This window comes from Nicotiana tabacum, chromosome 8 (genome assembly GCF_000715075.1).
Source record: "Nicotiana tabacum cultivar K326 chromosome 8, ASM71507v2, whole genome shotgun sequence".
Classification (NCBI taxonomy): domain Eukaryota; kingdom Viridiplantae; phylum Streptophyta; class Magnoliopsida; order Solanales; family Solanaceae; genus Nicotiana; species Nicotiana tabacum.
This window is the reverse complement of record NC_134087.1, coordinates 39,310,723-39,338,263: the sequence shown is the minus strand read 5'-3', so window position 1 is coordinate 39,338,263 and position 27,541 is coordinate 39,310,723. Positions and strand designations below refer to the sequence as shown.

Below are 27,541 nucleotides of genomic sequence, written 5' to 3'. Positions count from 1 at the left end.
TCCTCCCACCAAGTGAAAGCAGCTCCTGAAAACTGATAAGTAGTGAAAGCGACCCGCTGGTCTCCCGAATATCTGCTGTACGAAGCATCCTCTAACACTTATCCAAGAAATCCTGGGCATCCTCGCCTTCTGCACCACTGAATGACGGAGGCTGAAGTCTACCAAACCTCTCCAACCTACGTTGCTCGTCCTCCGGCATGGCAGGAACTACATAGTCCTGAGCAATTGCAACAGACTAGGCTGGAGTGCCCCCGGCGTCTGAAGTCCCTATAGGACCTGCTCAGGTGTGCGAGCGGCGGGAGTCTAATTGCCTCCCCTGGCCTGAGAAGTAGTTGCGGCTGCATTGGCTGAAACTGCCTGAGCTAGGCCAGTGCAAACTGATAAGATCTGAGCCAAGGCCTCCTAAAGACCCGAAATCATAATGGGCACAGCTGGTGCCTGAGTTGGTGCTGCTGGAGCGCCCATAGCTAGAACCTGGTCCTGAACTAGGGCAGCTAATGGATCTGCAGGTGCGGCCCTAGCTGCTCTGCCTCTACTACGACCGCGTGCTCAGCCTCTGGTGGCCACAGCCGGTGGTACTGGTGGTCCTCCATCCCGACCAATAGTGCATGTCCTCATCATCTGTGAAAGAATAGATTAAGAGAAGTTTAGTACTCGGATCAACAAATTCGCACGACGAGAAATTCAAGAATATGAATTTTTTTCTGAAGGTTCTGCAGCCTCTCGATGATTAAAACAAACATCTCCGTACTGATCTACGAGACTCTACTAAACCTGCTCACGATTCATGAGACCTATGTAACCTAGGCTCTGATACCAACTTGTCACGACCCTAACCTGGACCCGGTCATGATGACATCTCTCATGAAGATAAGGCCAGTCGACACTTCTCATTTTCCAATTATTAATAGTTAAGCATTTAAGAAACGGTCTAAACATGATAAAATAAATCCGAAATAACAATGATAACATAAATACGCGGAAGAACACCTATACACAACCCTAACCGGGGTGTCACTAGTCATGAGCATCTATAAGTCATAATACAAGTCTGCTAAGTCTATAAACTAGTACAACTGTTTGAAAAGAGATAGAAGTGATAAAGGAGTAGAGACACGGGGCTGCGGACGCCAACAGCTACCTCGTGGACTCCAAATGTCCGCCTGAAGCTGGAGGGATCAACACTTGGGAGCGAAACCAGCTATGCCTGAATCTGCACATAGGGTGCAGGGAGTAAAGTGAGTACCCCAGCTCACTGAGTAACAAATGTAAATAAAGACTAAAAGCAAGAAATCCCACAAGGCACAAAGCATTCTATAATGAAGCAGTAAAACCATTTAAAATAGCAAACCAGTGAAAAGATAGGTAAAAATCCTTTAACTCAAATTTACTTCCTGAAAAGCCTTTTCCAACATTTAAACAGGTAATTGACAGTCATTTATGAAAAAAATAAACACATAAAGGTTCGCCCCTCGGGCAACATCTTAGAACAATCCAGCCCCTCTGGCTCAATCTCATATCACCATGGGTACTCGCGCTCACTGGGGGTATGCAGACTCCTGGAGGAACCCCTTACGGCCCAAGCGCAATAACAAGCCATCTCGTGGTATCAAAACTAGGCCCTCGGCCTCATATCAATCAAGTCATTTCATGGCGTACATATCTCAGGCCTTCGGTCTCATAATCAGTATCAAATATTTCCTCACAATATAAGTCATCGGCCTTACTCAGTCAAAAATCCTCACAAGTCACTCGGGCAGTAGTAAAACATGTTTCTTAGCCCAAAATATCATTTAAAAGATCATATAAGTGTTAAAACAGAGTAAACCTGGCTGAGTACGAAAATAGTGAAATATAACAGACTAAGTTCAAGTATAAAGTCAAAATAGTGAGGAAATACCAGTAAAAATCTCTGAAGGATTCAAACAGTTGGCACAAGGTCCAAATATGGTATTCAGCCCAAATAATGATAATAACGAATAGATTTCAGTCAAATACGCGGTAAAATCATCAATCGAGACGGACCAAGTCTCAATCCCCAATAGTGCACGACCCCACGCTCATCATCAAGCGTGTGCTACACCTCAATATAGCACTACGATGTGCAAATCCGGGGTTTCAAACCCTCAGAACATCATTTATGATTATTACTCACCTCGAACCGATCAAATCCCTAGCTCGCGACGCCTTTGCCCCTCGAATCGGCTTCCACGCGCATCGAATCTATCCAAAATCAGAACGAGGACATCAAAATATGCTAAGGGAACGAAGCCCAAGCGAAAACGATCAATAAAGAACACAAATCCCGAAATTACCAAAACCCGACCCTCCCGACCCACATCTCGGAATTCAATAATTTTTTACATCAATAGATTCCTTATCTCCCCAAGAGTTCATACATATCAAAAGTTCTTAGATTCGACCCCAAATAGTCCTTCAAATCCACGATTAAAGGCCTAAGTTTCCAAGCCCTAGTTTCCCTAATTTTAACCTTTGATTTCCATAATTCTAGCTTTAATCCGTGAAATAATAGCATAGGAATGTGTTTTAAGTCCAAATCCCTTACCTCAATGAAGTCCCCTTGAAATCTCTCTTTCAAATTGCCCAAAAAGCTCCTAAGCCGAAGTAGAAATGGTGGAAATAGCTCAAAATCACGAATGAAATAACTTATATGTTCTGCCCAAACATTTCTGCATCTGCGGTACTTCAACTGCATCTGCGTTACCGCATTTGCGGTTCTACGTCTGCTTCTGCGGAATCACTTAAGTTCCCAGCCACCCGTATCTGCGGTTCCACGCCTGTATCTACGACATCGCAAATGCGGTTCTCCTACCCGCTTCTGCGGTTCCAGTCAAACATATCTGCCGCTTCTGCGGCCTCTCTCTCGCATATGTGGCATCGCACCTGCGGTCCCCGTTCCGCAGGTGCGGAAATACCAGAAGCAACAATTCAGCAGCTGCAACAACAATCCAAACTTCCCGTTAACCATCCGAAATCATCCCGAGGACCCAGGGACCTCAACCAAAAGCACAAACATATCCCAATACTTTATTCAAACTTGTTCCAATCACCAAAACACCTCAAACAACATTAAATCACCCAAAACATATCGGATTCAAGCCAAACTTTCCAAAATCTTCCAAATTACGCTTTCGATAAAAAAACCAACCAAACCATGTCCGAATGACCTGAAATTTTGCACACACATCCTAAATCACACCACAGAACTACTGCAACTCTCAGATTTCCATTCCGACCCCTATACCAAAATCACACCTACCAACCGGAAATCGCCAAAATATCAACTTCGCCAATTCAAGCCTAAATCTACTACGAACCTCCAAAACCCATTCCGATCACACTCCTAAGTCCCAAATCTCCCCCCGAAGCTAACCGAACCACCAGAACTCACATCCGAGCCCTCTACCACATAAGTCAACATCCGATTGACTTTTCCAACTTAAACTCACTCCAAAGAGACTAAGTGTCTCAAACCTTGCCAAATCCTTTCCGAACTCGATCCGACCAACCCGATACCACAAAGCACGGATAAACAGAGCATAAAAAAGCAGAAATGAGGGAAACAAAGCGGTAACTCATGAGACGACTGGCCGGGTCGTCACACAATGAAGCATATGAAGATGCTACATTGTACAAATATATACAAACTATTTTTATATTTTGATTTGAAAGTTATTTTATAATCCAAAGAATCCGATATTGATACGATATTTTCACTTCAAATTTTAAATTAGTCAAAACTTCTTTAATACGTAATTTGTTTGCAATTAATGGAGGTCTGAATCTTAATCATTCAGATCTCAAATATTTAATGGGGTTGTTTTTAAAGTCTGAATCTTAATCATTAAGTATGTTTTTTTTTTTACTTTACAACAACTTAATGGGTTTGAATAGGTCTGCATGATTAAGATCTATAACAAATACTTAATTTCATTAAGATGTTATCATCCACGTTCATTACTAACTATCGCCCGCCTACCATTATCAACTACCACCACCACCATCCTCAACTATAGTCGCCACCATTACCACCACCCATCACTCCCACCACCATCATCCTCAACCATAACCACACACTCACCCACCTCAACTGCCACCTTCAGCCACCCCATCACCCTCAATAACCATAGGCGACACGTCCGCCATCATAAACTACCACCACCCACCATCACTTTCCTCAATCACAACAACCATCACCACCACCACCCACCCACCATTATTAACTATTACTACCATCCTCAACCATAATCACTATTATTTCCAATCACCACGAGCTACTACCAAGAACCACCACCAACCACCGAAATATTATATTACTTAGTATTTTATTTGAATTTATGTTTATTATTTTTTAGATAAAGATAAACTATATATATTCAGATGCTTAAAACCCAAACAATTTTAATTATTTAATATTCAAATCTTAATACACATCTTGATATTCAGATATGTATTTAGATTCAGACGTCTTAATCTTAAAAAATGCAAACGAGGCCTAAGTAAAGCTCTTTTCCTTTTTTGTTCATTAAATAATTTTTTGCGCAGTTATTTATTGTCAACAACTTTAAAGTTCCTATTGAGTATTATTAAGTTTCTTTCTACTTAAGCATATGTGGAACTTCTAATAAGAATGTTTAATTTGAACCTATCATGTGTCACCTACAACACATGAAAGCCATAGTCGTATTTGTTTGACCAGTAATCAAACCGGAAGCGGATTTAAGATATAGTAAATTTTATGGGTTCAATATTTAGGTTTTTTAGTTTATTCTTAAAATTATAAGTTCAGATCTATTATTTATTAGTATATTATTAGCAATTTTTATACATAAATGTATGTTTTCGAGTCCTGTCGAAAGTATATGGTTCAGGTAAACTCGGTGTTTGGGTGCTAAATCCGCCTCCGAATCCAATCTAATATTTCATATTTTCATTTCTATTTTTTTTTACATGAAATGTTAAGTATGTAACAATTGTTTCCTGCAAGTAAAGCCGATTAGATTACTAGATTCTACTTTTAGAAGACGTTATCACTAGTTTTACTCAATTGACTTGTTTTAAACTTAGATTAAATGACAAAACATCCTATTTATTAGTTTAATCAAAACCACTTTGACCCTTTTTGACATCAGAGGATAAAATTGTCATTTCACCAGTTTGTCAACCTACCCGACATTGATCAATTCATAAGGCTCTAGATTAAATTAATGAAGAATTGAAGATCTAGAATGTGAAAAAAGAAACGCAAAATCACTAAAATTAAGGGACTTTGTACACAAATATACTGCAGCGTTAGTACCATCTGTCGAAAGACCAAATACTTTAAATGACATTTATGTCCCTACGACTTATAATAATCAACTCTATTTTACAGATGGTTATAAGGTTAATTACTCAATATTAAAGGGCTTTTTTGAACTAAGAATAAATCAGCTTTATTCTACGAGGACATGTATTGAAAATTAGATAAGAAGCAAGGGCTTGTTATGCAAAATTCAACTTACAGAACAATTACAATATCTGCAACATCAGCTCCAGCAAATCCAATCCCTTTTTCTCCAAAACCCATCATCAGAAAAAGAAAGAGAATTTCAGTTCCCTGAGAAAAACAGAGTTGAATAAAACACTAAAAAAAAAACCCTGTAGAAAATAAAAAAAAAGTTATTTTTTTATTTTTTCATCAGTCTTTCTGTCCATCCATTCTCCAAGATTCCAATTTTATATGCAAAAAACACAAATGTAAAAAGGGTATATACAAACACACTTATGCTTTGTCTAACTCTACTCTTTATTCTGTTTATTGTTTTCAATTAATTAGTGACCATTTTTTTTTTTTTTGATTTTTCAAGGATCTGACATTATTAAGGAAAGTTTGTTTGAATTGTTGGACTAAACAACATGTCTCAAACAAACTGGGAAGCTGATAAAATGTAAGCTTTTCTTATTGAAGTATATGTTTGTTGTTTGTGCATTATTTATTTTTCCTTTTCTTGCTTGCTTCAGTTTTTGGGTATTGGGTTAGGTGTTAAAGTTCCAATTTTTGGATAGTTTCGTTCCTTTTAGCCAGATTTGCACTTTTGGGTATGTTTAATTTTGTGTTTTATGTGTTTTGGTATGTATTTTGTTGAAGAAAGCTCTAGTCTTTACTCACTAGCTCTTGTGCTGCTAGGGTTTGCACAGCTTTAAGCTTTGATATGGTATTGATTTTGTGATTTTTGTCGCTTAAAAACTCTCTCTCTCTCTCTCTCTCTCTCTCTCTCTCTCTACACACACACACACACGTGTGTGTGTGTTTATCAGCCAGCTGAATATGAAGATTTCTCTTTGGCTGACTGCAGCAGTTAGTGTTTGGGTGTTAAGGGTTTTGTATAGCTATAATATTGATGTTAAGAACTGAACAAATTTAATTAGTAAAAAAGAAATCTTTTTTTTCTTCTTCTGAATATTCCCAAATCTAGATTCTTGGAAGCATGAACCAAGTGAAAAGTAAGGCCTCTTTCTAACCCGCAGTTCTAGCAGTTAAATAGGTTCTCTTCAAGCTCCAATTGTTTATCATTAGTGAAAAAAGTTAAACAAAAAATACACGATCTTGTTTTTGTAGGAAGAGTAAGTAAACGTTGTCTGATTGTCAAGTGTTTACTCGTTCGTATATATTTTTCCTGCTTACTAGTCAGTGACTAATTGAACTCATGTTTCTATAATCAATTCGATCACACCTGGCGACGAGCGCAATCAGGTTTTCATTTTCTGTTTCGGACCAATCTATATCTCTATTGCGGTATCTACTGCGTTAACTGACACAGTGCCTTTGGTACTTTGGACAGGCTAGATGTCTATATTCATGATTATTTGGTGAAGAGAGATTTAAAGGCTTCTGCTCAGGCTTTTCAAGCTGAAGGGAAAGTGTCATCTGACCCTGTTGGTGAGATTATAATTTGAGCTTATGCAGAGGAGAGTTACACTTCCCTAGTTGATTTTCTCTGGTTTTCGTTATGTTGACCTTTGGATGGTCTTTCTTTCAGCTATCGATGCTCCTGGTGGTTTTCTATTTGAGTGGTGGTCTGTTTTTTGGGACATATTCATCGCAAGGACCAATGAGAAGCACTCCGAAGTTGCTGCCTCTTATATCGAGGTTGGTTAATGAGAGAATTTCCGTCTTATAAAATTTATTATTCAACTGGTCCCCAAGTTAGTTATTCCGATATGATTACTTCTGCCGTCCCTAGCTGAAATTACGAAGTAACTACTGAGAGTTCTTGTCAAGAGTTTCTCTTCCTTGCTTTCCTTCTTTTGTTACATGAGAATTGCTAGGAAGTAGAAGTTACTGCTTGTGAAGATAAGAGTGATGCTAAAAAATGCTTTCCTTTTGGCTTGTATTAAGTTATTTGTTTGATTAGAAAGTTGTTGGTTCCACTTGTCTCAATATTTTGTAGAGCCACCAGCTGCGCCAAAAGATAGCTACGCTTCTTAATTTTTTCACTTAATCACTACATACCTTGTATTGTTGTTGCTTGTTATCATTACTTCTTTCATATTCTCTATTGCTATCTTGGATTTAGTTTTCTAAATATATTCTCTAGCTATTACTTGCTATCAGTGCTTCTTCCATCTTTTCTTTAGTTGAGGGTCTATCAGAAACAATATCTCTGCCCTTCCAGGGTAGGTGTAAGGCTGCGTACATTCTTTTGCGGTGCATGGGATTGCTGCGAAGAACCCCAATTTTGGACATTCTATATGTCCTGGGTCCACTCATCAACCACATGAACCCAACAACAACAACAAACCCAGTGTAGTCTCACAAGTGGGTCTGGAGAGGGTAGTGTGTATGCCGACCTTGCTCCTATCTTGTGGAGGTAGAGAGGCTGTTTCTGATAGACCTTCGGCTCAAGAAAAACATAATTACAACATAGTTGAAAAGAAATACAGTAAAGGGAAAGCCATGGAAAAAAGACAAAGAACAAGAAGTAACAACAACATGATAATAAAATAACCGAAGCAAAAAAGACAACCGGTAGTAATAGAGATCTAAGTGTAAGGACATCTGCAAATAATAATGATACTACAGGTATTAAAAAAGAAAAGCTCGACTACCTACTAATCTTCTACCCTAGTTCTCGACCTCCATACTCTCCTATCAAGGGTCATATCCTCGGTAAGCTGCAGATGTGCCATGTCCTGTCTTATCACCTCTCTCTAATACTTCTTTGGCCTACTTCTACCACCCCTAAGACCCAACATAGCCAACCTCTCGTACCTTCTCGCTGAGGCTTCTCGGCACCTCCTCTTCACATGTCCGAATCATCTCGGCCTTGCTTCCCGCATCTTGTCCACCAACCGCGTCAACCATTCATATTTAGGTCCTTGTCGGTCCATGCCTTTGTCCATGTGACCAGACTGCAGATTTGTCAGAAATTTTCTTATCTTACTGTGCAGGAATACAACATGGAATCAGTTCTATCTATTGACCAAGCATCTGTACCTATTATAATGAATTCTAGAGGCTCTGTCTCTTTTAAATTGCCTGTATTCCTACTATAATCTAGTTTAGATATATGAGTTTTTAGCATGTTGATGATCTGTTATGTGGTCAGAGATGTTTGATTTGCTTTGCTTTGAATGTACAGCAGATGCACTGTTCAACCTCCTACAACTTTAATGTACAGTCAAATAGACGAATCAAAAATTCTTTTTAATTTGTTTGGATCATGAAATGTTGGGATCTGTAAGGTTTATCTGATGCTGAGAGAGAATCTAGTTTAGTTAGTAAACTATTTCATTAGGATAAAAAGTTTCCTATGGGGCTTCTAGAATGAGCTGTCATTCTTTCTACCAATATAATGTTTATTTCATGAATGCCACATTATAGGTTGGCCTGTTGAAAGTTCATCTATTACAAGGTTTTGCGCAGCTTTTCATTTGCTTTGCCTTTAATGTAAATCTGGAAATTGCAGACACAAATAATGAAGGCAAGGGAGCAGCAGCAACAGCAGCAGCAAGCCCAACAGCCTCAACATATGCAGCAGCAACAACAGCAACAGCAACAGCAACAACAACAACAGCAAATGCAGATGCAACAGCTTTTAATGCAGAGGCAGCAACATCAGCAACAACAACAGCAGCAACAGCAGCAGCAGCAACAGCAGCAGCAGCAGCAGCAGGCTCAGCAGCAACAGCAGCGCAGAGATGGTAACCACCTCTTGAATGGTACAACTAATGGGATTGTTGGAAATGACTCTCTCCTGAGACAGAATCCTGGAACTGCAAATGCATTAGCTACGAAGATGTATGAGGAAAGACTAGACGATGCAGCTATGAAGGTAGCAGTCTTGCATGGAGGTTTGGAAAGCATTAATGCCTTTCAGCTATTAACTTTCAAATTTTTATTGTTTTCAGCAAAGATTCGGTGAGAATGTCAGTCAGCTTTTAGATCCAAATCACGCTTCTATGTTGAAATCTGCAGCACCTGGATCAGCTGGGCAGCCGTCAGGGTATGCTTATGAAATTAGCTAAATTTATTTTCAGTTCATACCAAAATGAAACATATAGTTAGCATAGAAAAATAAGGAGAGCAAGGAAAAATATTTGGTTTTCACTTTTCACTATTATTTATCTATGAACTTAATGTTGAAAATAACAACATTTCCACTAGGAAGGCTTCATGCATCTTGTGGAGCTGGAGGTGATAAAGTAACCTGTTTTATACTTTTATTAGAATCTTTTTAATTGTTTATTTTGGAGCATAGGTTCATTTCTTTAGGTCTAACCAAGAAGTTTAGTTTATATCAATTGACTGAAGACATTATAATTCATAATTAATCTGTCTAAATTGGACTAAGGTGTTTCTGGTTTGCTACTTTCAGGCAAATGCTGCACGGTACCAGCGGTAGTATGTCCCCACAGGTTCAGGGGCGTAGTCAGCAACTTCCAGGGTCTACACCAGTCAGTATTCGTCTTTCTCTTGTTTCTTGCTTCAGGAGTTTCATTTCACTAATTATAATCTTTAGCTACATGGTTTGTTGCTTCATTTGAGCAGGATATAAAGACTGAAATCAATCCGATACTTAATCCTCGAGCTGCAGGTCCCGAAGGATCACTAATTATTCCTGGTATTTTATCTTTGTTGATCTCCTTAGTGCTTTTGCTTCTTTTTGCAAACCTGCTAATTTATATGTAGCTTATGTTTCTAATTAGAATAGCTGGTATTAAAAAGGAAACTGGGAATCATGGATCAGTTGTCAAAGATTTCTCGATTTACAGATGAACCTTTTTTTTTTTTGATCAAGAGATGAACTGACTTAACTATGTTGTGTTAGGATCAAATCAAGCTGGCAACAATTTGACTTTGAAAGGATGGCCCCTCACTGTAGGTTTCTAACATTCCATCTTATAATTTCTGCTTGCTTCAGTATTTTTTAACAGTGCATCTCTTGTAAATACCTTTTGATTATATTTCACAATAGAAAATGTTATATGTTATTGGCTTCTATATGACAATATGAGTCTCTGAAGATCGGTTTCCTTATGACTTTTACATGGGCAGTATACGGCTCGATTAAGATAACTAAGTTTACCTATTTATAGAAAAAATGTAGTGGGGTTTACCTGAAGAATGGCAGTCATAACATGGTGGTATTAGCCAAGGATTCAGTGGAAGCAGCCACATATTTTTTTGATGGGAAAGGAGTTAGTTGATAGAAAACCTGGTTGTGCCAATACCTTATTACAGTATTAGAAGTTTTTGTGTATTAGAAGTTTTTGTATTGTGTTTCTGCAAATGCCTCTGAAACCTTTTCACGGTCAAGTCTCAATTGTTTCATGATTACATTGTTGCAACTTGTCTAGAAGTGTTGTTGAATTCTAACCTTTTACGTGATGTTGGTAAAGAGTTATTTTAGCAATTCTGGAGATGAGTGCCTGTTGACATTCAGTTAGAAGTGAATGTGAAATTTGTCTACTTTGGGTTCTGCTTTATAGGAATCAAAATTGGAGGCACTCAGGGTACCCAATGATATAAACTTTTAAAAAATTTCTCTTGTCCACTGATGAGTGGTTTCCTTGAAGTGTGCTCCTTTTGGTCATGCTAGCGAATAAGGGGTTGGTTTTTTGTGAGGTTTCTCTATTTTGGTATACGTCTTGTATACGGGTATTTATGCCTTTCATTAATGAAATTCTATTACCTTATAAAAAAAGGCGTTGGGTTTTGAAATCTAGCATTCTTTAAGGACATCTTTTCTTTGGAATTACTGAGAGTTCTTAAGCTTGCAGTGGACCTTTTGTGCCCCTAAAGCAGACCATGTAATGTATCAGAATTTGATTATTGAATATAACATAGTTGTTTTCATGGGATTGAAGATTGCAAATACTACAACAACAATAACAACAACAACAACAACAAAAAATCCAGTATGATTCCACACAATGGGCTCTGGGGAGGGTAGTGTATACGCAGACCTTTCCCCTATCTCGTGGAGATAGAGAGGTTGTTTCCATTAGAGTCCTGGGTCAGTGAAGCATTAGCTCAACAATAATGAAAAGGAAACAGCCGGAAACAACAATGAGGAGCCATGGAAAAAAGCATCGGAAACAGCAAGATAGTAAGATAACCAAAACGAAAGCAACAACAAGCAATAATAGAAACCTAAGACTAAAAACAAGACGAGATTGTGTACTAATGCTACTTAGTAATACCAAGAAAAACCACTCGGCCACCTAACCTTCTACACTACTCCTCAACCTCCACACCACGTCCAGTTTGATGCTTATTTTGTAGGTGTCTTAGTATGAGGTTTCTCTCGGTAAATCAAGTGATTGGACCCTTATACTTTGAAGAATATAAAGTTGTAACCTTCCATCTTTTAGGCAGTTTTTTTTTTCTTGTTTTTGGGTGTATAAAAGATTGGTGTTATATATTACTCGTCTCATTTAGTGCCTTAGTTTGACTAGGCATGAAGTTTAAGAATGGATAGAAGACTTTTGATTCTTGTGGTCTTAAACTAAAGGTGTGTATAACATACAAAATTACCCCTCGAGTCTTGTGATCTTAAACATGCCATGTCATTCCTATAAGAGAGTGTCATTAAGGGTAAAATGGGAATATTGGAATTAAAACTACAAAATGTAGAAATGTATCTGTTTTTGAAACATACTAAAAAGGAAAGTAAGATGCATAAATTGAAAAGGAGAGGGAGTATTATTGGTACTGGCCTGAGATGTATATTTGGACCTTTATTGATATTTTACAATTTATGTATGTTTGTCTGTCACGCTTGTCAGGGCTATGATCAGCTGAGGTCGTCGGGGCTTCTCCAGCAGCCAAAGTCTTTTATGCAGGGTCCTCAGCCCTTTCATCAACTGCAAATGCTATCACCTCAACACCAGCAGCAACTTATCCTAGCACAGCAGAACTTGACCTCACCATCTGCTAGTGACGTCGAAAGCAGAAGGCTACGAATGCTCCTTAGTAATCGGAACTCTAGTATGGGCAAAGATGGCCTTTCAAATTCTGTTGGTGATGTTGTTCCAAATATGAGTTCAGCTTCACAGGGTCCTGGTCCTCCACAAGATATTTTGCTCAAGGTACCATCTCTTGTTATCTCTTGGTGAAATGTTAGCTGCTCAGCTGTAGGTCTTGCATGTGTCAACTTTGTGACTATGTATTGCAGCATATCACATAGTTTATTGGCATCTGTAATCACTGGAACTTCTTTTTTCATGTATAGTTGAGGATGGCCCAATTCCAACAGCAACAGCAGCAGCAGCAGCAGCAGCAGCAACAGCATACTGGTAATCCACAACTGTCGCAACAGCAGCAGCTTCCTCAACACACACTTTCTGGTCCGCAACCACAGAGTTCAAATCACAGTCTGCAACAAGATAAAATTATTGGCCCTGGCAGTGTTGCAGGAGATGGAAGCATGTCAAATTCTTTTCGGGGAAATGATCAGGTCTCTACTTTTCTGGTTTATATCATAGAAACTTTCTTTTAGCGGCATAAAACATGTGGTCCTTTTGTTTAGTGCCATAAAATTTTACTGTTTAACAAACCAGATTCTTATTGATGCTGTAGCACAGTCAGAAAATATTTTCTTATGAAAGAAGCACCATATAATTTCTGAACCAAAGTCTGGTTCGACCAAGGAAGTTTTGCATTCTAATGAGAGAATTTTCTCGGTCATTTGCTGTTGGATGCACTAAGGAATCGAGTTAATGAACTAGGTTTAGGAGTTACCTTTTTGGAACGTCAGCACTTCCTTCTATTTTGCAGAATGGCTAGTTACTCTACCCCCCTCCCCCCCCTTCCCTGGGGGAGGGGGGAGGGAGGGGCAAAGAAAGAAATTAGAGGGCCCATGAAAAGTATCCACAGAGAATTAACAAAAGAAAAAAAAGACCTGGGGGAGTAGAGGAAACATTGGAGAAGAATGATAAAAGAGAAGGCAATCCTTATAAAAAAACAAAAGAGAAGGCAATGGATAAAATTGACCAATCTATTTCTAGGGGCATTATTTTGCAGTATCCTTGTTGTGTTTGGGTTTATAGTCGTGGATATCCCCCTCCCTCCCTTTTATTTCCTTCTTGCATATCTTTGACTTCAGCACTTCACTAGTTTGAAAAGATACTCTTTCAAGTTAATACTTATCTAATATTAAATGCATAAACAAAGTTGCTATGAAACTAGAGGATTTCTCATGTTAATATAATTCATCCAGGTTGTGCTGACCCTTGCATGCTACTTTTTTGCTAGATGATCCTAACATGCTATTAATGGTTTAGTTTGTTTCATCCCAAGCACCATAGAATATGAAGTGGAAATATTATGTAATATGTTTATTGATAGGAGATCTTGATCTCTCATGACTTAAAAGGGGTCAATGGAAAGATTACCATATTGGAGACTGTTAATCTCAAGTTCGCAGGCTTGAAGTTAAAATTCCTAATATGCTTTTCTTGTCTTTCAAGGCTTCAAAAAACCAGACTGGGAGAAAGAGAAAACATCCTGTTTCATCTTCAGGGCCTGCCAATAGCTCAGGAACTGCAAACACTGCTGGACCTTCCCCAAGTTCTGCTCCCTCGACACCATCGACTCACACACCTGGAGATGTGATTTCAATGCCTGCCTTGCAACATAGTGGAAGTTCTTCAAAACCATTGATGATCTTTGGAGCAGATAATAATGGCACTCTTACGTCGCCATCGAATCAATTGGTAATAGAAATACTTTATCTTGTGCCAGTGGATGAAACCTTAATGGGTTGTTCCAGTCCTCATTGAATGCAATTTTGGCAGTGGGATGACAAAGATCTTGTGCAGGCTGATATGGATCGGTTTGTGGATGATGGTTCTCTTGATGATAATGTTGAGTCGTTTTTATCTCACGATGAGGCCGATCCTCGGGATACAGTTGGTCGCGGTATGGATGTCAGTAAAGGTTAGTGAGGTGTACTTGGTTCCGTGACTTAAATTTAGTCCTGAATTTTGTGTAGTCTTGTACTAAACAGCAGTTGTATATGACGCCTCTTCCTTCTGTGTTTTAGTTGTGGAAAAATTTATACATGGAAGCTCTGTTAACTAGCCAGTGACAGCCACAATGCTTTCATCTCTCTAAGCCTTTCAAGATCTAAATCAGATCTTAACTTATTGTTTGGTACTTTGATTTCTGGAAGCTTGCATGCGTCCTGTAGAATGCCTCTACTTCAGCTAATCCCTGCCCCCATAAAAAAGAAAGAAAAGAAAATGAAAGAGATTAATAGTTGTCCACAGATTACCAACAAAAGAATGTTCCTTTCTGTGGTGCATTTACTTTCTAATATCTCTGTATGTCTATGGTATCTGTTTCATAAAGGTTTATGAAATTGTTGTTTTGCAGATTGGGTGTTGGTTGTGAAGAGTTGTAGTTTAAAGTCAATTCATGGTGCTTTTTATTAGCAAATAACATGAATTTTATCTATAATTTGTCAACTAGGAAATGAGTTGGCTTCCTAGTTTATCTTGAATTATGAATGGGGGTATATTCTGACTAGAAGAACCTTTGATTATAGGGTTCACATTCAATGAAGTGAATTCTGTTCGCGCTAGTGCCAGTAAAGTTGTTTGTTGTCACTTTTCCTCTGATGGAAAACTGCTAGCTAGTGGAGGTCATGACAAAAAGGTTAGTGTAGAAGTATCAATGATTTCGTTTCAAAGTGTATTTCTGTAGCGTCGAAGCAATGCGTTGTTGTTATGGTGCTTAATGCTGTCTTAGTGGTTCTTAAAGAAATAACTTTACTGTTTATGTTCTATCTTTCGTTTCAGGCTGTTTTATGGTATACTGATACCTTGAAGCAAAAAACAACACTTGAGGAGCACTCGTCGCTAATAACTGATGTTCGTTTCAGTCCAAGCATGGCAAGACTTGCAACATCTTCTTTTGACAAAACTGTCAGGGTTTGGGATGCTGACAATGTTAGTTGATGCTGTCTTTAGCGTTTCATAATTTATTTCTTATTATTAACATATTTTATGTTTATATTCAGATTATTCCCACCCAAGTTGTTTCCTTGAGTATCCATTAAAAAATAAGCTGTTTCCTTGAGTTTGTTCTATATCCGTTTTGGGATATATATTTTTGGCACTTCTAGGTTCGTTCAGTTTGATACCTCTCCTAGAGATCTCGAATTAAACACAGCATAAAGTAAGATTATCTTCGGTTTACTAAAATATTTAGTTTGTCCACTGAGCTTTTGTGTGTCAATATTTTTTATTTGTTTTTTTTGCTGTGAGGTCAGGAAGTAGTATATATACCTCTAAAAGGGGTAAATATGATTAAAATTGATTGAATCCATCTAGATTAATAATATTATTAATCGAGAGCGGATGTATTGATATTTAAATTACCTTGAAGACGGCCTGTATCGATGTTCGACCTTGAAGGAAACCAAGTTGGCTTCTTTAGAATGGGTGGAACACTTTAGGACTGTCATTTTGTCAATTCAAATTCATTTAAGTGGTTAAGAGGAGAGAGGTTGTGGTAAAATTGCATTACTGAACATACTATTCATCTTCTCGGTGCCATCAAGGAATCACTTCATGGAAAAAAAATGCATTAATGAACATCTTTGGAAGGGCCATAGTGCAGTAAACTTAAGTGACCAAAGAAGAAAAGAATCAGACTTACTTGTCTTGCTTTGTTCTTTTTGAAGTTTCCTAACTCCCCCTGCAATTGTTTTCAGCCGGGCTACTCGCTTCGGACTTTCACTGGGCATTCTGCTGGTGTAATGTCACTTGATTTCCATCCCAATAAAGAAGATCTGATCTGTTCTTGTGATGGTGATGGTGAGATAAGATATTGGAGTATTAACAATGGTAGCTGCACAAGAGTGTTCAAGGTAAAATTGTTCGTCTACTGTTATATGTACATTGGAACAGGGGATTAGGGACAGTGATGCACAATTATATGATCTTCCATCTCTTCTTAATGTTATTTCATGTCTCGAGTAGGGTGGGACGGCTCAGGTAAGATTTCAGCCCCGCATCGGTAGATATCTTGCTGCGGCTGCCGAGAATGTTGTATCGATACTTGATGTGGAGACACAAGCTTGTCGGCATTCGTTAAAGGTTGGTGTTCCTTAATGACAAGCCCGTACAACTTAAGTTACTAACTTTGTTTTATTTTAGTGTTTCTCTAATTTCTTTCGAAAGTTGAAAGATGCTAATCCATCTCAACAACTTGGAAAACTAAGATATTTAGAAGAATTATGAGAGATTTAATCATTTATTTTTTCCTTATCCAACCTTCAAATATATGAATGGGATCATGTTGAACAAATTTCCATGTAGGCTAAGAACATGGGTTTTATCAAAAAGCTTGATTGACAATTATAAGGTTCTTTTAGTGACGTGAAACTTCTGTTTCCCTAGTTACGATTGCTTTATATATTGCTTTTATTACATTTGCAAAGTTTAGGATTTTCACATGGTTAATGAGAACTGGCACCTGCTACCTACCCATAATAAAGTATGACCTGACATAGAAAGTCTTAGGAGAGGTAAATGATAACTTCTCTAGTTGCTTTTCTCCAAGACTGCTTACATGCACTAATAACTATTACCATATGTTTCAATATAGCTCTGCCTGTGTTTCCAGACCGTGGTGTGGCTAACATATTGCTATTGTTGATTTGTTTCTGAAGGGTCACACAAAACCAATTCATTCTGTCTGCTGGGATCCCTCAGGCGAGCTCCTAGCATCGGTTAGTGAAGACTCTGTCAGGGTTTGGACATTGAGGTCGGGTAGTGAAGGGGACTGTCTACATGAGCTTAGTTCAAATGGCAACAAATTCCACTCATGTGTTTTCCACCCTACATATTCATCATTGCTTGTAATCGGCTGTTACCAGGCAAGTCATATCTACATTATTTTGTAAAACTTCCGTGTTTTTTCCCCAAGATATAGTGGATATTGGTTCTGGTAACACATTTCAGCAGAGAATATACTAAACATCTTATTTTGTGAAATGTATTTCTCTCTAGTTTAAACCAAAAAACCAATCCTAGAGGCTAGTCTCGCTAACACTGAATATTCGAAATTAACCATGTAATGCGGTTGTTGTATGATTTAAGGAGGTCTTGGAAAACAACCTATTTCTCATTGCACCTTCACTATGGCAAAATATCTTCTTTTTTCCTTCCCATGACTGAACATCGAAAGACTTTGTGATGTGAATATCTTCACTTCCATGTTTCTAACTTTTTTAATCTTAAGCCTTCAATTTCTTTCTTTTTATCTCTTCATACCATTTTGTTCATAGTTTAACATAGACTTTCTAATACTCAGTTGACTCTACATACCCAAATTCCCAGATGTCGTGCACCCCCTCCCCCCCCCCCCAAAGGATCAATAATTGAGGTGATTTTCTTTATTACTGTGGTGTTGGGGCCATCTTGCATGCACTCTACCTATTCCACCGAATACCTACTATCTTCTACTAGTAAAAGTTACTAGTAAAAGTACCGGATGACTCTGTTCACCAAGGCTTAGGCAGAGGGGAAGAAATCACTCAGCTCTGTCTATGTTGGAATTGATTCACAAATTCTAATGCATATAGTGCATTTTGCAGTCGTTGGAGCTATGGAACATGAATGAGAACAAGACAATGACTCTCACAGCACATGAAGGATTAATTGCTTCCTTGGCTGTGTCGACAGTTGCAGGTTTAGTTGCTTCAGCCAGTCATGACAAGTTTGTTAAGCTTTGGAAGTAAGATATGTACCATCATCCATGCTTAGCCCCAGTTGTATGTCCACTGTAAAATCTTTTACCGGTTTCCGAAGAGATGTTTTGTGTCTGTTATTTAGCATTAGCTTTTGTATTCTGTTATTTTTTTCGGTTGCGCCTGAAAGAACCATGTACTAACCCCATTCCCTGCTCATCTTGACTGCTGGTACCTAACTTTATATTATGAAAACCTAAAAGAAGAAAATTTGTTGTCAACTTTCTGCTATGTTTTTTTCCCTCCAAAGTGGTTATATCAATTGGAATAATCAGGTGTAGTTGGTTCAGTGAGTGTACATATCAGTTTTTCCAAATTTTACAAGGGTGTTTAGTCTTTTAAGTTTCTCCATCTATGTCCCCTTAAAGTGTTGACATAAGTTAGATTGAGTGAATCCATTCCTTTGTCTGAAATTTCCAGACTATCATAAATATTGCTTGTCATCTTCCGGAGGGGAGTGTTGACATAACTGGTAAAGTTGCTGTCATGTGACCAAGAGGTCACAAATTCGAGCCGTGGAAACAACCTCTTGCAGAAATGCAAGGTAAGACTGCGTACAATAGACCCTTATGGTCTGGCTCTTCCCCGGAACCCGCATAGCAGAAGCTTAGTGCACCAGGCTGCCTTTTATTTTTTTTTTCTTCCAACTTCAGTTTAACAACTTGGAATGAATACCACATAAAATAATAAATAAAAAAAATACAAACATGGAGTGTTGATTGAGCTGAAGCTCTCAAGAAATGGAAGGGGAAGATCTTCCAACCTGATGGTTTATGCTGAATAGATATCTACATGCAAAAAGGTATATATGCTTTTAAAAAGCTTGTACAGTTCAGAATGGGGTTGATCAAAAGAAGAAATGTAAGCGTACTTTACACAATTTTAAGTGCTAAAATAGCTTAAATAAGCTGACATGGTCAATTGCGGAAGCTGAGAGAGAATTGGGTTTTGAATGCTGATGATGATTTTATTGATGACTGAAAATGATGATTACAATGATGTGGTGTCGAGGGGGAGAGACACCAGGAAATGCTGATTGAAATGTTTGATTGTTTGGTCCCCCTTAATAATGCTTAAAAAAAATAAACCAACATTACAAGACTAGTCCTAATAAAGCTGTAGAAGCACACTGAAATGAAAATGATGAAAACTAGTCTATGATTACAATGAAAAGGACTTAGATTATTACAAGGAAAAACTAAGTCCGATGGCAGCATCTTTGTCTTGCGGGTCTGCGTGCGCGTTGCTGTGGGCGCGCGCGACACTTGATGTGCTGGCCTGAGGCTGGGCACTGGTGCTTGGCATCAGGGTCTGTGCGCGAGGCGCTGCTGGAATGGGCCTGCAGCTGGGCGCTGGCGAGGCATCAGGATCTGCGCGCGCGGCATTGTCATGGCGCGCGGCGCTGTTGTCAATGACCAGCCCTTGGGCGCTGGCGAGAGGCATCGGTGGGGCGACAGAGGCACATGCGCGCTTGTCACTTGGCGCAGCCAAGACCACGGGGCCGACGTCTTTTACTTTCAACTCTCTCGAAATGGAATTTATTCCAAACATATATGCCATGATTCCTTAATAAGTGAAATGGCGAATTCTTCAGAAATAATTGTCTTCCATAATGAAATTTGTTAAGTGAGATCTAGAGTAAGTGTTCACATAATCTTCTTCTGTCCGAAGAGATCTTTGACTTCTCTAGTGAAATGTGAACTGTCCGAAGAGATCTTTGACTTCTCTAGTGAAATGTGAACTCTGGCACCACCGCCACCTCCATAGTCGTCGCATTCATCAAACTCCATCTTCTTCTTCTATGCAAAATCAGCCACCATAAATACACAAAACACTCTCAACACGTTCATTAAATGAGCTTTAGCCATAAACCAATTTCCCATAGCACACTCAAGAGACAAGATTCTCAAAAATATGGAGGAAAGAAGCAGGGAATGGGAAAGGGCTCATGTGGTGGTAAAGGATGCCTTAGACCAAAGTGATACTCGGAAATAAGGCTGTCAAATTTGGCGCAAGCCCAAATGGCCTGCCTTAAATTGGGGAAAGTGCACAGTTAGCCACTAATAATACATGTAATTACTTTTAAGCCACTGTTTAAAATGTTTTTAGTCTTTAGCCACTGTTTTAATAAACTTTAACTGTCTGGACGAAAATACCCTTCTGATCATGTCCTTAACTTTTGAACTTGTAACTGTAAGTTCAGGACCAAGTGTCCTTAACTTTTGAGCTTGTTAGTCTAAGTTCAAGACCTATTGTCCTTAACTTTTGGGCTTCTTAGCCTAAGTTCAGGAACTATTGTCCTTAATTTTTGAGCTTGTTAGTCTAAGTTCAGGACTTCAGGACCTATTGTCCTTAACTTTTGAACTTGTAACTGTAAGTTCAGGACCTATTGTCCTTAACTTTTGGGCTTCTTAGCCTAAGTTCAAGACCTATTGTCCTTAGATTTTGAGCTTGTTAGTCTAAGTTCAGGACTTCAGGATCTATTGTCCTTAACTTTTGAACTTGTAACTGTAAGTTCAGGACCTATTGTCCTTAACTTTTGGGCTTCTTAGCCTAAGTTCAGGACCTATTGTCCTTAACTTTTGAGCTTGTTAGTCTAAGTTCAGGACTTCAGGACCTATTGTCCTTAACTTTTGAACTTGTAACTGTAAGTTCAAGACCTATTGTCCTTAACATTTGAGCTTGTTAGTCTAAGTTCAGGACCAAGTGTCCTTAACTTTTGAACTTGTAATTCTAAGTTCAGGACCAAGTGTCCTTAACTTTTGAACTTGGAACTCGAAGTTCAGGACCAAGTATCCTTAACTTTTGAACTTGTAACTGGAAGTTCAGGATCCATAACGTAACAGAAAACCAAATGTTATTTGTATCTTTTCACAAAAAAAATAATAAAAATAATAATAATTGCAATTTACATATAAGATTGATGTCAAATTACACAACAGAAAGCTAATAACAAAAAGAAACAACTAAAAAAAATAAAAGACTATAGAACCTTCATTTTCTCTTTCATGAAATATATTCTAAAAGGCATTCATGGTGTTTTTTCGAGACACAAACACATGAATTAAAAGACACTTTATACAGAAGGAACTAATAAGTTATAATGCATTTAAGGATGTAAACTTAGAATAACTTGGCTGAAGGGCGAGTTTAAGATCAGAGACATAGCCATGTGTTACTGAGGAAAAAAATGCACAGAAGAGATCGAGAGAGAAACACACATAGCCAGCTGTACAGAGAGAAGCGAGGGTTTGAGAAGAAAAAAAATGGAAGAAAGGGTAAAAATGTCTTTTCAAAATAATTTTAATAGAGTAGTGACTATTTTTGCTCAGCATTAGAATTGATGGATAAAAAATAAACACCACCTTATTTAGTGGCTAGCACACGCCATTTTTACCCTTAAATTTGCTGGTTATTGACTTGCTCATTTATTGAACTCAGTCCGTCTTGAACCAACTCATTAATGTTTAGCTAATTTTTAGCCCAAACTGATCCATGAATAATTTTGCCAAAATATCTTAGAAATAATTCTTTTTTGTTTGATATGTTATATATGACCATAACAAAAGAAAAAACCTTGATTTTGTAATAATACAATTCATAAGAAAACAATTTGGGCGGATTAGGCTATGATCCAAATTTTAACATATCTTGACTCAACCCAAGTAACTTTGGGACGGGTAATTTCATTTATTGACTCATCCAATTTTGACCTGCCTAAAATCGGTCTAACCCGCCCATTTGACATCTTACTTGAAATTCAAGAAGAAGAAGAAGTTGTTATTACAAATATAAAACTGCACTCAAAGAAAATGGTTCGTCTCTTTCTCATGTTTTGGTGCATTATTGATACAGTGGATGAGCGTATAGCTGTCTTTTTTTCAAAATGATGCAGGCCGACTTTGAGGTTTCCTTTTTTGGACGTCTTCTTAGGACATTGACAATACTGGGCAATATGGCTTCGTCTTTTTCCAATTCTCTTGCTTCTTGTTTGATTAGTACTTTACAGAGAGATCTCTAGGAATAATCCAAGAAATATATTTGACTTGTGATACATCCTTCCGTAATTGATGATCTTTTGTTTGTTAACAACTAAGTCCTATATATAGTCACTCACAAATAGATCTACTAATGCAGATTTCTTCAAAGTATATGTCATGTTCAAATATGTTTAATTTGAGAAAAGTTGAAGTAAATGTTGACTACCTTTGGAATCACCACTAAAGATAGTGGTGGAGTGATAAGTATTCCTTCATTCTTAATCAAAGATCTCGGGTACAAGCCTTCGATAATGAATTTGGTAGGAAGTACTTTACACCCAAAATGAGATTTTCCGGACGCAAATCTGGATTAGTCGATCCCAAAGTAGATACCGACTCCAAGTGGAAAACCACAAAAAGAAAAAAAAACTATGAAATCACAATATTTTGTGGCAATGCACGTGAACAGGGGTAGAGCTAGTGTTGTGCTTCCGAGATTGCTAGAACTCGATAATTTTGGCTCAAACTCTGTATATATAATTTTGTACTGAAAAAATATAAATAATTTATCTATAAATCCAACTAGTTAAATCTCTTATAATTCAGAAATCATAAACTCAAAATCTTAATTCCGTATCTGCACGTGGACATTAACTTACTGTGTGTGTATAATATCTATATATTAGGATTGTGACTTGTGAGGTATAGCCGTATAGTCCACTTTAGCCTATTGAAATTCACAATTTATGTCTTCTAAAAGGCGTTTCCCCCTCAAACAGGAGAGGCACATGTCTCTTTTGCACTTTCCATTTTCACACAGAGATGTCAAACAACCAGTATGCTGGATTTAAATATTCGTTTTTGGTTGTTTTCTTTTTCTTTCTATTCCTAATTGTTTTCTTCTGACTTAGCACAATATGTTCGGGTAATATGTTAACATGCTCTTGTGTTGTCCTTATTAATGGCATAGACGTAAGATAAATAAATTAGACTATGAATTGTGTTTGTAAATATTTATAATTGTGTAGTTAAAGAAAACCTTCTTTCATTAGCCGAGGACAAAAAAAAAAAAAAAGAAGAAAAAGTAAAGCTATTTTATATGGAATTGGGAAAATGTCGTCCAACTTTGCTTGTTCGTGTGAGTGTTGTGGGTTCCACTAGGAATTTGGGATCATCAATGTCACAATCATATTAATCATCCAGGATATTTTCTCTAATCATAGCATAATTAAATACAGCATGTCATGTGGTTTGGTCAAAATAAACATGCTTATGATAATCTGAAATGAGTTTATATAATTAATAAAAGGGCAATCGAGTACACTAAACTAAAGGGTCTAGGAATGGTCGAACCTTATTGGATTTGTTATTGGATTTAGGAAGGACGAAATTCCGGTTGAACTTTGGAGGTGTGTGAGTAGAGCAGGCTTGGAATGACTTACTGGGTTGTTTAATGTTATATTCAAGACTAATAGGATACCTGAAGAGTGGAGGTGGAGTACAATGGTTCCGTTGTATAAGAACAAAGGTGATATCCAGAGCTGTAACAACTATAGGGGTATCAAATTACTGAGTCATACCATGAAAGTCTGGGAGAGAGTGGTTGAAATGAGAGTGCGAAGGACGGTGTCTATTTCAGACAACCAGTTCGGGTTCATGCCGGGGCGATCTACCACAGAAGCTATCCACCTTATTAGGAGGATGGTGGAACAATACAGGGATAGGAAGAAGGATCTCCACACGGTGTTTATTGATCTGGAGAAAGCGTACGACATGGTTCTTATGGAGGTTTTATGGAGCTGCTTATAGGTTAAATGGGTTCCGGTTGCCTACATTAGGGTGATTAAATACATGTATGATGGATCTAAGACTCGGGTTAGGACAGTACGAGGCGACTCCGAGCATTTTTAGGTTAATACTGGGTTGCACCAATGGTCTGCATTCAGCCCATTCCTATTTGCCCTGGTGATGGATGCACTAACTCATCATATTCAAGGGGAGGTGCCATGGTGCATGCTATTTGCTGATGACATAGTTCTAATTGGCGAGACACGAGGCGGCGTCAACGAGAGGCTAGAGGTTTGGAGACATGCCCTTGAGTCTAAAGGTTTCAAGTTGAGCAGGACGAAGACGGAATACCTCGAGGGAAAATTTGGGGTCGAGCCGACAGAAGCGGGAGTGGACGTGAGGCTTGACTCTCAAGTCATTCCCAAGAGGGGTAGTTTCAAGTACCTTAGGTCGGTTATTCAGGGGATCGGAGAGATCGACGAGGATGTCACACACCGTATAGGGGTGGGGTGGATGAAGTGGAGATTAGCATCGGGAGTCCTATGTGACAAGAAAGTGCCACCGTTACTAAAAGGTAAGTTTTATAGAGCAGTGGTTAGGCCTGCTATGTTGTATGGGACTGAGTGTTGGTCGGTTAAGAACTCACACATCCAGAAGATGAAAGTAGCAGAGATGAAGATGTTGAGTTGGATGTGCGGGCATATAAGGATGGATAAGATTAGGAATGAAGATATTCGAGAGAAGGTGGGCGTGGCCCCCATGGAGGACAAGATGCGGGAAACAAGACTCAGATGGTTCGGGCACATTCAGAGGAGGAGCACTGATGCACCGGTGAGGAGGTATGAGCGACTGGCTGTGGTGGGCACGAAGAGAGGTAAAGAGCGACCTAAGAAGTATTGGGGAGAGGTGATCAAGCAGGACATGACGCGACTTAGGATTACTGAGGACATGGCCCTTGACAGGGAATTGTGGAGGTCGAGCATTAAGGTTATAGGTTAGGGGGAAGTTGTGAATATTTCTACAGCGCACTAGAGTGAGACTAGCCCGTTAGTCTTAGGATGCTACTGGTCATCTACTGATGCAGGGCTTTAGCTGCTGGTCATTATTATACCATCCATTTATTTCGTATTTCTTATATTGCTGTTATTGTATTTTGAATCTATTGATGGTACTAATATATCGTCTCTTGTTGTTTTCTTGAGCCGAGGGTCTCTTGGAAATAGCCTCTCTGCTCCTCGGGGTAGGGGTAAGGTCTGCGTACATATTATCCTCCCCAGACATCACTTGTGGGATTATACTGGGCCGTTGTTGTTGTACTCTTTCCAAAGCTATTTTCATAACTTGAAGTCTTGAACTTGTAGCATTATATACTTTTTAAAATGATACAACTCTTAACGTTATGCGGCTCTACTTCCATTTATATAATTGAGCATGGTTATATATAAAAAATACTACATTTCAATTTTCTTTTTCAAAAGACGCTTTTCAAAATCAATGCTACCGTTAGATTCGAAGTAACTGAACAAAATCATGAATTACTCGGATGCCAAGATTTTTAAAACTAGTTTATATTTTTGTCTTAGTTTTTCGTGACTTCCAAAACTTAAAATTGATTACTCTAATATCTATGCGCCAACTTTTTACTTTAGCTTATACAAAGAGTTACAATCTAATTTTATCATGGTGACACATAGTTGATAAAAATAATTTCACTCATTGCCTTTCTCATCAAATATATAAGGTAGTGTAAATCTAAAAACTAGTTTTAAAAATATAATTCTAATAAACATTAATGCAATTCAATAACTCAAAAAGACCTTGTGAAACGGTAATCCATCTCTATATCAGTGGAGTGGTAAGATCTTTTGACCACGCAATTTTCGACCTCTTTTAAAACGGTAGATATTTCAAGAGATATCAAAATAGAAACATGGAGGTCTATATCCAGGGAGAATGACACAAATAGGATTATTTGGTGCCATCGTTAAAATTTTGATTACGGTAAGAAAAGTTATAAGTAAATCGTTTTCACTTAGAATTTTGAAGCTCGTCGGTCAATTTTTTTTGGACATAGTGATTCATCAAAATTCTCGCGGTTACCATATATTTGTGCAATCAACCATAAAATTCGGACCAATCATCAGAATTTTTTTGCATTGCGACTGTAAATTACGGTGATTGTTAGGATTTCTGGTGTTTCAATATTCTGATTGGCGTGCTTAAAAATTCTGATACCAGACTATTTTTCTTAACGAATTAAATATAAATAGTGATTTTAATAGGTCAATCTAGCGTCATTTCTAGTTATATCTACTCCCTGATTGGTACTATAAATCCAATTCCATATATAAAAATATGTTTTTGGGTTAGAATTGACTTTTTTTGCAAAAAGAAAAGATTTTTGTTAGAGAGTGATTGAGAGAATTTTACGTCGCAGACCATTCTTTTGCAGCTAAGAGACAATATTATTGTGTTTTATAGTGTGTGTGAGCTATTTGTTATGGTTCCTTTGAGCGGATTCTCTCTTTATTTATTTTGATAATTTAAAAGTGACATCCTAATCAATTTTTAGATATATGTCAAATTATTGTCATTACCATAGAAAATATGAGTTTTTCTAATCTTTTGGGACAATCAGATGATATGTTGCAAATAATCATTTAATAATTGAATGCTATAAGACGAGCCAAGAAATAATGCAAGAAGATTGATTGGATTTGTTGACAAGAATTTGATCGTCTTGTTGTTTTCCTCGATGGTTATTAAAAAAGTAAATCTATGACTTTTTGCGCATGATTCTGAATAAACGACTTCGTTATGTTGATTCAAGTCCCAACTACAGATTTGGTTTTGTATATGATTTTATCTGTAATTCTGGTTCTGATCTACATTCGGCTTTCGGTTCTTCATCTTCAATTTCAGAATTAGTTGTAATTCCTCCAGCCACTTTATTTTTGAGATTTCTTCTAACTCAACTGTTTTAGATGTCTGTCTGCTGGTGCTGGTTGGTTCTACTCCAAGCTTGTGCTTGTACATCACATTTTCATTGAATGCGACGTTCTTGTATCTTATGATCTTTCTATTTTGATCATCCCAAAATTGATAACCAAAATTTTCATTATCATAGCCCATAAAAAAATATTTCCTGGCTTTAGGATCAAGCTTATCTCTATTATTAGAGTTTACATGCACATAAGTAACACAACTAAAAAAATTCAGATGTGAGAGAGTTACCTCCTTTCCTGTCCATACCTCCTAAGGAATTTCAAAATTCAACATTACAATGGGGTCCTCTGTTTATAAAGTAAGTTGTCGTGTTAACAACCTCGGCCTAGAAATACTTCGGTAGCCCAAAACGTATTCTCATACTTCTGGCTCGTTCATTCAGGGTTCTGTTCATCCTCTCAGCAACGCCATTTTGTTCAGGTGTTCCAGGAACTGTCTTGATCATTCTGATTCCATTCTCAGAGCAAAATACTTTGAACACTTGACTATCATACTCTCCGC

The 27,541-nt window shown here is 38.0% G+C and overlaps 1 protein-coding gene across 2 annotated transcripts; it reads left to right on the top strand.

The window, feature by feature from the left end:
• Positions 1–5,489: 5,489 nt before the first annotated feature.
• Positions 5,490–18,487, top strand: LOC107759584 (transcriptional corepressor LEUNIG). Of its 2 annotated transcripts, none has more exons than XM_016577560.2 (19): positions 5,490–5,769; positions 5,871–5,951; positions 6,846–6,943; positions 7,044–7,153; positions 8,973–9,338; positions 9,415–9,509; positions 9,882–9,960; positions 10,055–10,127; positions 10,335–10,384; positions 12,295–12,597; positions 12,741–12,965; positions 13,978–14,223; positions 14,329–14,446; positions 15,057–15,166; positions 15,310–15,459; positions 16,227–16,382; positions 16,495–16,611; positions 17,187–17,393; positions 18,114–18,487. In XM_016577560.2, the coding sequence occupies exons 2-19, from the start codon at positions 5,920–5,922 to the stop codon at positions 18,255–18,257; spliced, it is 2,679 nt and encodes an 892-aa protein (XP_016433046.1). In that variant the 5' UTR covers positions 5,490–5,769; positions 5,871–5,919; the 3' UTR covers positions 18,258–18,487. The 2 variants fall into 2 exon arrangements, with proteins under 2 accessions (XP_016433046.1, XP_016433043.1); XM_016577557.2 differs by having other exon boundaries at positions 14,305–14,446.
• The last annotated feature ends 9,054 nt before the right edge of the window (positions 18,488–27,541 follow it).

Bases quoted from the DNA above. Each gene is read 5' to 3' on its own strand.
- LOC107759584 (XM_016577557.2), top strand. From the start codon at position 5,920: ATGTCTCAAACAAACTGGGAAGCTGATAAAAT. The intron at 9,339-9,414 runs GTAGCAGTCTTG...TATTGTTTTCAG, and splicing joins TAGACGATGCAGCTATGAAG to CAAAGATTCGGTGAGAATGT. The intron at 10,385-12,294 runs GTAGGTTTCTAA...CACGCTTGTCAG, and splicing joins TGAAAGGATGGCCCCTCACT to GGCTATGATCAGCTGAGGTC.